The sequence below is a fragment of the Neolamprologus brichardi genome, chromosome 15 (genome assembly GCF_056152115.1).
Source record: "Neolamprologus brichardi isolate AB-2024 chromosome 15, ASM5615211v1, whole genome shotgun sequence".
Lineage (NCBI taxonomy): Eukaryota > Metazoa > Chordata > Actinopteri > Cichliformes > Cichlidae > Neolamprologus > Neolamprologus brichardi.
Genome location: NC_142118.1, coordinates 34,157,995 through 34,172,705, shown reverse-complemented (window position 1 = coordinate 34,172,705; position 14,711 = coordinate 34,157,995). Strand labels below are relative to the sequence as shown.

The following is a 14,711-nucleotide window of genomic DNA, read 5'->3' as shown; positions in this document are numbered from 1 at the left end:
AAAAAATAATAATATTACTTTTTTGCAATGACCAGTGACCAGGCAGGCAGTCTAAGGCCAGATAATATTAAGGTATTAAGACAACAAATGTTTTTGATGGCCTATCTGGAGCTGCAGCATGCATGTGTGCACACAAGAAACCAAGACCCACGTGTCCTTTTGTTCCTATCACTTCTCTTTTTGTGTGTTTTTTTTTTTTTTTTTTATGGCTGCACTCTGTGTTTTGCATAATGCACTCTGTCTGCTCTGCCAGCCTGTTGTGCGAGTGGCCAGTGGCACAAGAAATGAAATAAATGCTGAAAATTATCTTTCGCAAACATAACACAAAGAAAAACACACACCGGGTCTGTTCAAACACTTGGTGTTTACTGATAAAGACAGCAATTTATAGTGTTGCCCACATGCTTATTAAATTTATCCTATATGGGGTCTTAATGCCACGGCTTCCTTGTCTCCAGCTGTTAATCCTTATCACAAATAAAAACCGCTGTAACTACACAGATCACAGGGTTTTTTTCAGAAAAGAAAATACTCGTGTTAGTGCTAATCTGCTCCTAATCATGTCTGGATGAACAAAAACCACGGGTACTTTTACTTTATATATTATCTGCAAACAAAAACCGTACTTTACTCCAGTTACAAAATCCGTTTTTGCAGGTTTATCACTGCTGCGGTTCCAGTTACTACAGAAAAAAATATTGTTTTTAATGTTTTGTCCTGTCCTGAATACAGATTAACCATTTGAGTGATGTCACTTTTCATAGCAATAGATAAATAAATAGAAATAAATAAATGAATAGATATTGTAAGTGTGCAACTTTAACTCCAGCCCAGCATAATACAGAACTACTGTGCGGTTACCACTTTATTTCTTTGCTCTCTAATTTAAGGACATTTAAAAAGGACACTTGACTTTTCAAGGACACTACGTGAGCTGTACTGGGAATGGATCAGCGCTCCAGCTGTCCGCTCAACAGCTACAATAATCATTAGTAAACTGCCTCTGCTGAGTTATAATTCATGTTTTACTAGGTCAGAGCAGTAAAAGATACCCTGTCTGTCGGTCTGTTACTCAGTGATTAATGCATGGCACAATATTAAGGTCAGCATTAAGGGGAAAAAAAGTGGCTAAGTCTCCTAATGACATCAGTTATCCAGGTTGATCGATCTTCTAAGTCTGAGTGACCACAAAGAGCCACAACCTCCAACCTCCCCTGCTGCTCACTCTGACTGTCTTGCTGCAAGTTTACTGCCTTCATTCATTTGATAAAGAAGGCTGTAATGGAGCATTCGTCCCAGCTGTGACGGCTGCCCTGGTTAAAAGTGCCACATGCTGCAGGCTGACCTGAAGAAGAGGACTGGGGTGCCAAGGTGCGATAACAAAGAAGACAAACAAACACATGTTTTTGATTCAGAGACAAACCCTCTTGATGAGAAACTGTTAAAAGCAGATATCTTTTGCTGTCCTATTCAGTTTATGACAATTTTGATCATTTTAGAACGAAAACTTACAAGCAGACTAGATTTGTCTAGAAGTCAAGGTTAGAGAGCGATCTTATTCACAGACAGGGACCATTCAGATGTTTCACAGACTTCATTGTCCTTTTTTGTAGCTAACAAGCACAGAACATACCAAAAGGCGAGGTCTGATGGCAAAGAATATGAAGACTGGGTGGGAAAAAAATCACAAACTGAGATGTGGAAAAGAAGAGAAAAATGAGTGGAACAAAATTCTCCTTTATGAGAGGTGAAGTGAAAAAAAAGAGACTAAAAACCCCATAAAAATAAAAGAAGGGTGGGAGGAAGAGTTAAAAAGACAGACAGGCATAGAAAAACAAAAAGACAGATGAGGGGATAAAAGGAGGGCGAGGAGGAGCCAGCATGGTTGATTAATTTCAGAAAGTGCCTAAAGCTGTGGTCTGCCCACCCCAGTCGCTGCTTTGTAGCAGCTTTGCCATGTGTGCCCCCCCAAAGTCCCATTTGTGTAATTCAATTAGTGTGCTCCAGCAGGATTTGATAGATTTGTTTAGGCGGTGAACAAAACGGCTGGCCAGCTCTCACTAACACCCCAAATTAGCACCTTACAGTATGAACGGACACACAAACACAATAACCTCACTAGTACATGCATTAAACTCATCTGCATGCACGAGAGTGCAGACTGCAATCCCAATAAAACTTTAATGTCTCACTTTCTACTGACAGCTTTTTCAAATGTTGTATGCTTACCATGTGAAAGTGCAAACACATAAAGACATGTGTTTAATAACTGAGAAAGGTATTCAGGCCACACCTGAAAAGAAAATTCTAAGGGTAGCCAGTGCTACCCCTCAAGATGCACCTATGGTTTAAATGTGAAAAACCTAGGTGCTTTTCAGAAATGCTGTCCTCTGACCTGACCCTGACTTCAAAATCTTTTGAGATTTTTAGTAGCTGTACTTCTTGTTATCACATTCACAACCTTGGGTGTCCACACTATTCGCCTGCCCACCCGTCTGCCAGCTCGGCAGGGTGACGATAATTCCCCATCAACCTTTTACGGCTGAGGTGTATAAAGCAAAAAAAACAAAAAAACAAACCAAAGCAAACCAAAATTTTGTTTTTCATTTTCACAAACTGTCGGTTAATTGAAGTTTTGTGACAGCTGTTTCAGAAAACAGAACTGCACAATTAACAAAGAACTGCTGAGTTATGGGACATCAATTCTGTTTGCAGCTATAAATGACAACACGCTGGAAGTTACAGACTTCAGCTGTGTACCCGCAGCTTTAATAACTGCATAAATGAAGACAGCCAGTAGCGCTACATGGCAGCCAAGTCTGGACTTGCCATTTTCTCACTGTCTCTCCCCTTTGTCTGTGTCCTGGCTGTCACTCCGCAACGCTCTGCCACCACCCCAAGGTCATTATGCTGTGATCGCACCAGCATGAGGCTCCACGTGTGATGCCACTGTTGTCAGAGCCCATCTGGTGGCTTGTAACGCTCCCGTGAAATTAGTAATGAAGCAGGTAGGGAGTAGAGCTACCTATACAGCGATCGCTTACCTCAAGGCCGGCACCTGCGCGGCTTCGTATGGAACTAAAATTAATTGAAGTTGCAAACTATGGGAATCAACTCTATCACGGAGTGGAATAGAAACGACTCGGCAGTGAGACAACAATGCTTTCCCTAAAGATCTGTACACAGAACACCTGCATGAACATGTCATTCTCAAACGCCTCAGTCTTCCATTATAATTTCAGTCCACCTCCAACTCCTACCCAATTTGTTTTGTAATTACATATGCGGCATACACTCCTGACAGCAGGTCAGTATTGGCAATGGGTGAAAAATCGTCTTTTTCAAGCTGCTTAAGTCATTATGCAAATGCAGAGTTCACAATTTACATTTGTCACAATATGATTTATGAGGCCTTCTTAATTAACCGAGAAGATGCAGGGAGGGCTTGGTTTGGCTGCGTTGGACTGCCGACTCTTGTGATGTGCTTTAATATGTGTGACAACATGGTACCGTTTAAAATATTTCCATGCGCTGGTTGTGTGAAACGATTGAGGATGGAGGACCTCTGGACCTACTGTGGGGTTTTCCCCTTATTTATCATAACATCTAAATCCATCCACACATCCATCCATGCTCTTCCACTTATCTTCATCAGGGAACTCAGGGGAATAAATAAATATATAAATCAAAAACACGAGCTGAATTTATTCCCTTGCTTACATGGACAACCATGGGAAACTGAGATATTCACTCACCTGCTCAGCCTGTGGAACAAAAGCGTTTAACAACAACCCCGCTGAATCAACCGAGACTGAATGTTTCAGTTATAAAGCGGGATAGATAATTACAAAGGAAAGTTGAAATGTCCGGGGGGAAAAAATGAGGGGAGAAGAAGAATTATTTGAACAAAGCCTTTGTGTAATTCACAGGAGTCACACCGCTTCACACCTGTGTCCTTCCATTCTTACCTTGATATCCTTCCATTCGTCTATTCATCCTCTGAAGTTATAAAAGCAGTTCTTTTGTATGTTAAAAGGATGCCCATGCTGGCATTGTCTCAGCAGCCTTCCTAAATTTGCAGTTATAGGTTTATATCCCGTAGAGTAACATGAGGGAGTTAAAGCAACTTTTGTAACTTTTGCTGCCCCTGATATCTTAGCTTTTTCAGGGAGGTGCATTCATATATAAGATGAGGTTAGCGTCCTTGCGGTTTATGCACAAATGAGGAGGATATCAAAGCACGGCTGGAGGAAAAAACTGTTTTTAACAACCATTCTGCCGTGAACCTGTTGATGACCTAAAACTTTATTGTCAGAGGTAAAAAAACAAAACAAAAGGAAAACCAACACAAATCCTAGCAGAGCTCACAGGCCTCACCATTCATCTGTTTGCTCTTTTAATCTAAAGTTTCCTGATTTTTAATAATAACAGGAAGACACAAACACAGAACACACTGACACACACACACACACAGGTGGAAGAATAGCACATCAGTGTTGACATTAAACATGGGAGTATCAAACATACATGACGAATGTGACACAGAACATGAACACAAATGGGGTCTTAATGAAAGCGGGAAGAGAAAAAGGTTGTAATTTTTTTTTAAAACCAGGAAAGCCCTGATTATTTCCCATATTTATTCACTTTGGCGGAATTAGAAGTGGTTATATTTGATTATGTGTCAGTTAAAGTCTTTTATTTTTCTCCTGTTTTTATCGTGATGGTTAAGCATCTTACCTCGAATCGGGGTACCCACTGGAGGAGACACAAAAATGAAGACACAACATCAGTGAAGTTCAAGGTTAATATTAGCAATAGTTAGAGGAGGTGTTTGGGTTAGATGGGTCACTCAAACTTGGTGATTAAACCATTGGGTAATCTTGTACATATAAGGGGGCTAAAAGAAAAAGAAAACAATCTAACTGCCGGTATCACAAAACAATGGGGAGTTTTATCGCGCTAACCTACTGCTGTCTTTTTGGCCTTCGGTCGTGGCTGTAACTTAGGGTGATGAGGCAAGCACGAGAGGTTTGGTTTCTTGGGTTAACAAGTTATGCTCCTGCGGCGTTTTTCCAGCCAGCTGAACTTGAACAAGGTGTCCGTAAAAACTGCAACTATTCAGTACTGAGCATCCACGTTAGCGTTGAACCTTAACATGTTAAAAGCGGAGGAAGACTCTCCACTGAGCAAGAATTTCAGGTTGTGCCTTCAGGCAACCGCAAGTTAAATCACACAGGCTGAAGTTCTTATTTATCCTACAAGTCATAAACCTGTTTAACTGTGACAGATAGGCTCTTTACCTCAAGTTTCATCCCATATCCCCAGTCATTCAATCTCCCTGCCTTTTCCAATTGTTTCATTTCACTGCGAGTTGTATGTTTCTCTATCTTTGTTTATTGTGAGGCTGTATTGTGTTACGTGGCTGACTGCAAGCCAAATGTCCCATTAGGGACAATAAAATATTGAGCTTATCCAGTCACTGGCCGGTGGGCTTTTTAAGTGTAGTTTGAAATGTTGCATTGTAAAATGCTTCCCTTACAGGCACAGCTTTGGGTGTGGGAAGGGGAGCCAGCTTAACTTAAACCCCTTCAAATTCAAATTAAACTGTCCTTCCACTCTTGACTGTTTTTCATAATTCCTTTTTGTTTTCTTGCTTCAGCGGCTCTATTAATTTTCTCTCTTTCACCCAGTTTTAGAGTTTGTTTGCTTTTGTGTGTGTGTGTGTATCCGCAGTATTGCTTCTCTCTTAGCCTGCATTTTTAAAATCAAAGGATGACTCATGGCAACAATGTGCCCTTGGTTATTCCTACTTGGCATAGACTGCCTGCACCCACAGGGCTAAGGATCAAGGGTTCTCACTATCCACTGAGCCTAACATTAGAGGTTTGGCCCATGTATAGGCATGCAGTCATGCATACTGCCCAGAGAAAATACAGAGGATCCGTTTAAGTAAGTTTTGATGATATTTTCCCGAGTGTGACATTTTTCCTCGGCAGTGTTACGGACACTTGTTCTGCTTTTGGACTGTTATACGTTGACATCATGAGGGTCTGTTTAACTACACCTTGTTTTTCCCACCACTGTTACTGACAGGTCTAATGAGTAGTGGAAGAAGCTTGATTACAAAGTGATGGTTGTGGGGCTGCACAACGACTAAGGCATATAAAACAGAATCAGGCATATTTATAGCTTTATTAAGCTGACAGTGAAACTGCAACTGTTTCTGTTGATTTTGAAATGCACACATAAATCTGTTGGATTTTTTAAAAATATACTCTCAGCCCTGCATTTTCCATACTTTTTACAGTGCAACGAGGGGTGTGATACGTTCAGTTGTGAAAATGTTCAGCACCTTCCGGTCAGATTATTACATTTTTGTGCCATCTTTCGTGATACCAGCAATTAGGATTCAGTCACTGAGTTTGAAGTTCTGCCTGGTTTACAATGCTCCTTTTTGCTCTATTGGACTGTGTTATATATTTCTACATCAAAAAGTTTACATTTATGTTTTTAACATAAGCATTTGTTGACATTTACTGTACTGGAGTTTAATTTATTGCTACATTTATTCACATTGTGATTAAAGTGGAAAATCAGGGAAAATCTCTTATGTTCTAGATTTGCCTAGTCTGTAAAGACTCAACGTTTCGTAGCCACAAACAGTGTTACTGTGCCACGGTGATCACTTAGAGTCATTGAAAAACCAGGCAAAATCAAAGTGACAATTTATTCATGTCTGCAATAACTCTGGAGACCATATAAATATAGGCGATCACAAGACAAAGGACAATGGGGCTGGGAAGGTTACGTTGTTATAAAGTTAGAGTTTGATTAGAGGCTGCAGGAAGCTGGTTTATCTTGCTTTAGCTCAGATGGATTTTAGTCGGGAGTTAAGAGGTTACTAGTTGAAGGTTAGAGGTTAAGGTCAAAGTTAGGTTAAGGTTAGAGTAAGGTTAAGGTTAATAAAGCAGGTTTAAAAAAGGGGAGGATCTTATGAAAGCCAGTGTGACAAAAAACTGAGAAGGAGATGAAAACAATAAGTTTAATGAGGAGGATGGTGGATAAAGGAGAAACAAATACACACAGAGAGAAAACAAATGCGATTCTTTGGTTTGTAGTGGTTTACAATTTCTAATCTGTGAATATAAAAGGCATGAGAATGAAAATCTAAAACTTTGTTGAGGAAGGCCAGGCAGGCTGGGTCCACAAGGCCAGCCAATATTCAATTACAACGGCAAATCCACCTGTATTACGGGCATGCAACCTAATGGCCATAAGCTTCCCATCTAAGCTTTGGTCAGCCAGGGCTTGATCAGATTAGGGTGACAATGACCTAAATATATCTCAACATGCCGCTGTCTTCCTCATATTATCAAATGTGGCATTATTTTTTTCCACAGAACACCCCAGCTGTTTCGTTAAACAATCCTCTGAATATGTTTTTAAAAAATTATTAAAGTCTGTAACCATCTGGCCAGAGATGTTACACATCTGTGTGTATGTGTGTGGGCGGGGGGCAAATAGGGTTGCGTGATTGGCAGAGTGTCAGAATCTGGTCACCCTCAAGAGGGCGTCTGGCTGACCTTCTCGTCACCACAGACACTAGCCTCGGATCCTGGTGGTGTCACAGCAGGCCGGAGGGAAAACCTAGCTGTTGTTACGACCCCTGCAGAGGTTCGAGCCACTCTCTTCACAGCAGCTTTGATGCCACTGGATTTGAGTGTTTACCTGTTACATGCAACTCTAACTAAGCTCAATATATGCTTAAAAGTGCCATCTAATGTCACGGTCCTGATTTTGAGCCTTTATTATAGAAAGGACATAAATCTTTAGAACACTTTTGCCCATCCTCTTACTGTCATTGTGCCCCGCAGTTAATCTGTTCTGGCTGACAAGGCTAGGGAGGGCCTGAAGAAGAAATGTCAAGCTCCCTACACACCTCTGTAGGAGCTCCTCTGGAAACCCTGATGCAAATATCGCTTCTGACAGCAAAGCAGGGACTGGAACATAAGGAACCAGTCTGTCAGCTAATCAGCTATGTTGGAAACAACAGTAATACATCCAAGTGGTGATGCTATTTCTGTATTTCCGTATCTTTTCCTTTTTTTGGGAGCGCAAACACTTTAAATCAACATTCACATTTCATGATTTAAAGATGAAGGCCAAATAGGAGGAAATATAGATTCTTTGCAGAAGCTGGAAGCTGGGAAAGTTTTTGAAATGATGGACTTTTGCTCACTTTCCATGATCTCCTTTCTCCTGCTTCTCTCCCCTTCCTTTTCCCCTTTAACCACCGTTTATGGCAGAGGGCCCACCAGAGTTACCCCCCAAGGCTTGAGAGTGTGCCTGATGCAAACAGAGAGGCCCCAGAAACTGTCAACAGTGATCAGCACACCAGAAGAAGTTGGGGGGGAGGCTGAGGCTGTCACATTTTTTTCTGTTTTGGGGATTTCTTAAGTGCATTTATAAATGCAAAAAAAGAAAAAGTTATTAGGGACCAAAGATGGCTACTAGAAGTGCTAAGGGGATGAGAAGATGGCAGCCTAGGGGGCTCAAGCCATAAATCACCATAAATCCTGTCTGCCTGCTGAGCTTTCCAGCAGAAGAGCTATAGAATAAAAGCAACCCCCCAAAGCTAACATAACCTTATAAGAGCTATGGTACTGAAAAAAGGGAAAGTAATGTCCTTGTCTCCCCTCCTTTTTGCACGTTTAGTTTGAAATTTCTGTAAAAACACATCCAGCTTGAAGTGACTGGGTATATCTTTTGCAAGTATTTCGTAAGTCAGGAGGCTATCAGTTGGCCTCTAGTCTGGGCAATAAAGTCTGAGCAAGACATTTGTTAAGTAGTGAAGCAGAGGGCCAATCTGGCAAGAGAAGAAGAATCCTCTCCTGACAAAATATTTGGCCAAGACCAGAGGGTTTACGCAGCACGAGTTAGGGTTGGAATACACATTCCAGAAGTCCTGCACTGATGTTTAAGAATTCAAGCCCCTGACAGTACTCGCTGCACCTTCAAGGAATGTTTTTGAAGCAATGCTTTATTGTAAGCACAGAGGTTCAAGTAAAACAGGTTAAATAAATCAGTAAGCGATGTGCATTGCTGGAGAAACGTGCCTGCTATGTATCCCATTAAGAAGCCCAGAAATGCTTCAGGCTGCAAAGAAATGACTGCGTTGGATTCCAGTTATTTACTTAGGGCCTCTTGTCTTGCTGTAAATGGGATAAATCTTAAAGGTAACTTCATATACCGTTACTTCTGAGGTAATCTTGCAATCCCATGGATACATGTACCAAAATAATGTGGACAGGGTCCAAATTGGACAGTTTATACGACCTACCATGCATGTTACCTTTATCATGAAGTATGACGCTGCATCAAAAGACTTGCTGCTTAAAACTAAGAAAATATGCTGCTAGGTGAATCATGATACTTCCTCAACACATTCTGTGTCTTTCTACTATACATCCAGTTGTAGTATTGAGGTGAAAGAATATATAGTTCAAACCAAAAGGAGTAGGGTAAAGAAAAATGAAGGCTATACAGAAAGAAAAAATAGGGAACATGTGGAATTGGAGGGAAAGGGTGGAGGAGGAGCAGCGAAATCATGCATTCTGGACAGTAGTATAAATATGCCATGTGCTTCAAGGACAGTGGGCTGGTTTGCTGAGCTTTGCAAGACACTTACCAAAGGTTTCTGAAAATAGCAAAGAAAGAACAGGTAAATAGGAAAAGAAAAAAAAAACATAGTTTATTTAAGATAAGGTTCAATGTGACTTTCCAAGGGCTAAAGTTTGGTTTGGTGTTTTGTCCCACCACAGCATTGTTAGCAGTTTTTATTACAGTGAGATGTAATCGCAGTGCATTTTATTTATAATTTATGAACACATTTAGAGGATTTTTTTTTATTATGAAAAAGTTATGTTATTTTATTTTTAGTTGTAAAATATCACAATTAGTGCAATTTTCCATTTTTTAATTGGCTTGTGTTTATTTTTCTCTTCAGGGCTTTTTAATTGTGTTAAAGGTCAAAAAGTCAAAAAGGTCAAAAGTGTTGAAGACTCGGTGATGTGGACAGACGCACATCTGAGTTTCAGACACGAATATGGACAAAACATTCAGAAAAACAGTGACGAGTAAACAGCTCTGTTTCAGTTAAACAGGACAAACAAAGACAATTGAAAAAACATGAAACAAATAAAGACAGATGGTACAGAGATTAGACAATAGACGGCAAGCTGAATTTCTCTGTGGATTATCCAGAGAGGCACAAAACTCAAAAAGCCATGTTAACAAGGTTACCAGGTAATTGAATTTTTTTTTTTGAGAAGAGCTGGCCCTCGACAGGAGTATAATACAGTATGACTAAAGAAAATACTGGTGGAGAGAAAAAAAAACCCTACCCTTGCCGGATGCTCGTGAGAAACAAACATCGATATTTCAAAATGTGATCGTAACTGTGCAATTAAACCTTTTCTGTGCACATTTCTATTTGTTACTGCTTAATTTGAATATCTGGAATGTAAAAAGAAAATTAGCAACTCATGGCATGAAATTTAACTTACATATTTATGTCATAAAAAGAATTTCATGACATAAATACATCATCATAAAAATTTGGCTTTTATGCAGCAGGAAGGGCAGTGCTTGTACCAATACTTGGTACTAAATATAGCCCATGTTTCACATGATTTATATCCTTGTCATCAGTTGCACAGGATTCTCGTGAGTGACCAATAAGAAAAAATAAAAAACCCTGCAAGAATGTAATGAAATTACAAGACAAGGCATGGACTCAATTTGAAATTTAAAAAATTCTAAAATTCAATCTGCTTCAAAATTGAAGACACTAATAAATTAAAGAGGAACCAGTAAAAAATACAGAACTGTGAACTTGCTCTGTAAGGTACAGCATGAATAGCTAGTTGACCAATTGATTACTTTGTGTGCATTGCTCTCGAGGACCACAACTAGGACAGGAGGTGAATGACAACACACTCTTTATTTAGTGTCGTCTACCCAGATTTACATTCGCAACAACAACACAAACAAGTCATTGGATTTTTCGAATGGTGACAAATCATCGACCTAAAATATCTACCCCTTGTTGCCCTGAGCCACCTGCGGGCCTGCACTTAATTAGCTATATAATTAGACTTTGCTTTACTGGGCCTCTCAGTGGGGTTTAATCAATGGGAGCAAGACAACATATCCACCACTGAGTGTGTAGAAGATGGACCTTGCTCTTATTGTGCCCTGACACAGTTGTTGTGAATCCTTTGACCTCATTCTACATTGTTACACTCTAAAACATCATCTCCCTCACCAGCTACTGGATGATGACCGACAGTTATATTAACATGTACAAGAGCTTTTGTGCTTTACTTTAAAACTATGTGCCTCTTCTCCATTTATTAGGCCAACATCCAACACATTTAAAAAAAACATTTTTGGGTGATTTTCATTTGTTTAGCATAACATTTAGCGCAATGTAATGATTATACATTTAGAGCTGAATGAATTCTCGGGTCACAGATTAAAGTAAAGGCTGTTGAAATAATTAGCATTCCCAAACTAGAGAAATTAACATGTGTTCTCAGTGGCATTTTGAGAAAATAATTGACTTCAGAAAAGGAAATACTGGGCATTACACATACTTTAGCTTTCACAAAACAGCAAAAACATCAATGTTACGTGCCGTCGAAAATGTTCTGGGAAATTAAACGAGGGCTCACATTAGAAAGAAGGAACCAGAGCAGCAATACAATGCTTTAGCTTTCCTTACCTGAGCGTAACTGTTTGATTCGCCCATTACTTGCAGTGGGGTCAATCGGCAGGAAGTCTTTGTACCAAGTGATTTCCGGGTCAGGGTTGCCACTGGCGGCGCAGAGCATGGTGGCTGTTCGAGTGCGCTCCACTACTTTGAGCTGAGGCCCCATGTCAATGTTAGGGAAGCCTGGTGGAAGAAGGTCCTCTGTAAAAAAAAGAGCAGGAGCGTGCACGTGAGTCCTCTGAGGTTATTTCATTCGCTTATTAATAGATTTCATTTTTACATTTAGATTTCAAGTTTAAGTAAAGATTCGGCTCACTCTTTGGCTGGGTTACGGCCACAAGATTTAAGAATATTTTGTTTATCTTTAGAACTCTCTGAGTGTGCTACCCACTAGGTTGCCATGGTTACAAGTCCTCCTTTTACTATAGGCTTTCTATATATATATATATTTTTTTAACCACTGTGGACCAATTTCATATTATTTAAGCAGAAAATCTTAGACATTTGTTCATCTGAGCCACGCTATCAAAGCGAATGCCCACACTTGACACCAACAGACGCTTTTCATGGCTGACATTTTGACATGTCACAGTAGGGAAAGCATACTGACGCAGTTCCACGAAGAGTGCCAGTAAGCAAATACAGCGAACCGGCATCTGCAAAAGTAGAGCCTCTCCCCTCAGCCATCGTTAATGCACCAGTGCTTTCCCTACTGTGACAAGTCAAAATGGCCACTGTGGAATTAAAAAGGTCTGCAGAGAGATGTAACTGATCAGACTTGACAGATCTGCATTAAATGTGCATGAGTTCGGCAGTTACAGTTGAACATATTTGCCGTTATTATCACGATAATTTAAGTGCCATCACACTAATCAGTGACTGTTATTCAGACACACTGACACACGCTGTGGTATCCTTACAGCTAATAATCACACACCATTGAGTAATTATTTCACTTTAAACACATGACAGTCTAGTGTTCTTCATTGTCATCGTCGTTCTGATGCAGGCTCCATGCTCTCTTAGGGCAATTAGTCTCACGGGTCAAATCCCCTGACCTCTACCCGGACTCGAGCAGGGTAGTGAGTAATTCTCTTTTGATGAGAGCTGAGGGGGAAGTACCCTAAGCTGTAATATGATTCAGAAGAGTAAGGCCACATCCCAAATTGGAGAAGATTGACTGACTTAGCTCGCTTTTCATTCGGCAAGCCGATGACCTCATGTTCACTTTGCAGACACTGTGGTGGTCGCACGGATATTTTGTGAGCACTAAATCAAGGGAAATTAGGGGAGCAGCTTGAGTCACAGACTCTGACTATCTGCCTTTAAAGGACACTCATAAAAAGCTATTATTTATTTTCCTTTTGCAAGTGATATCATGGCGGGACTCCCTTAAAAACCTTAACAGGACCGAGGCATATTTCATTTTCACAACCACTACTGTCACATTTTTAAGTCATCACAGTTAAGCATTTCAAATCAAAAGGCAGCAGGAATTTCAAGATAATGAATATTATTGATTCATGTAGCTTTCATAATGAATTGTTTTAGCTTTAATTGGTAAAATTGCCACATAAAAGAAACCGAAATACATACGCTTATTTTATGGATTTATATGACGCACTATGTAGGGAGATATGGAGAGTAGAGTAGTGGTTTTATGTGCATTCGCATTTAGAAATGAACTATTGAATCTTCAGACAATCTGAAAAAACAAAAAGAAGAACTAGAGGGTCTCAAATCAAAGCCGTTAAACTAAGGCTGACGTCGGTCAAGCAAAATAAATATTTCAGTGATCGGTTTAAAAGAGTACGGGCATTTACATCCTTTCATGCTTTCACAGTCTCTCCATCAGTTATTGATGATCACCCCATATAATCTCTAGAGCTCAAAAAGCAAGCCACATCACTTAGCAAAGACATAGGAACGTGTTCTCACATGCAGCATCTTCTGTGTGTGTCAATGATCCATGTATACCATAAAATGTGCTGCACCTCTTGGACAAGGATATCTGTAAAGAGCAGGTCTACCTTGCTCTCTGCGTGTTACATCTGATGCATTTGACGTTGCCGGATCTTTACGGCACATTGCGTTAACTACGTCTTTACAGTGTGAAAAGTGTCGAATGAAACCTAGACAGACAGCATTTATGAAACTGAAAACATGCACTATTAGACAAGAGTGAATGTGCACAGAGAAGCGAGGGAGGACAGAAAACAGGAGTAAACAAGAAGCAGGGATAGCGGATTCTCTGAGAGATCATGCTATCGTTCTAGCTGCTCTGACCTGATAGAGCATCGGCAGCCTTTCCTGGAGAAATAAAAAGGCTTGTATTTTGGTTGCTCGCTTCCCCTGGAATAGAGTCTGATAACATCTTTTCCCCTCAAGCTTACAGACTCTGTCGATAAAGGCGGCCATGCAAAAATAAATAGATCACTCATCGTGGGAGTGTTACTTTAGGGTTAGCCAGCCTGACTGTGAAGGGTAGAAGGAAACCAATGACACGGGATGATAGTATCCTAGAATTCCCAAAGGGCTAGTCCTCCATAATGGCACAGCAATTACTCTTCTATGACGTATGCCTTCTGAAATGACAGATCTTCTCCAGCCAAATGGGATCAACACACATGCATTATTCAGCGATAATGTTGCCGTTTTCTTTTTCCTTCTTTTTCTTTTCTTGTTTTGCTGAAAGCAACCTTTGTCAGTTAGGCCAGCGATCACCTTACAGCCTCGCAGGGTGCTACGAGACACACTTTTCTGTTACACCCTGCATTTTGGCAAGAATTTGCAAATATAAATTCAGTCTTTTACTACACAAGCACAACTTCAGAACACTTTATATTAACTCAATCATTTCCTGGAGACCTACTTTAACCGCAAACTGCAAAGCATCTTCTGTACGACAGCACAATGCTTGCCTGAAAGAACTGCA

General features: G+C 40.3%; 1 protein-coding gene across 10 annotated transcripts in view; it reads right to left on the bottom strand.

The window, feature by feature from the left end:
- ptprsa (protein tyrosine phosphatase receptor type Sa) overlaps positions 1-14,711 on the bottom strand; it is a 222,281-nt gene that overhangs the window by 81,083 nt on the left and 126,487 nt on the right. For all 10 annotated transcript variants that reach the window (XM_087852747.1, XM_087852752.1, XM_087852750.1 and 7 more), the window contains one exon: positions 11,789-11,977. In XM_087852747.1, coding sequence (XP_087708873.1) covers positions 11,789-11,977 — 189 coding nt within the window. The remainder of the gene's footprint in view (positions 1-11,788; positions 11,978-14,711) is intronic.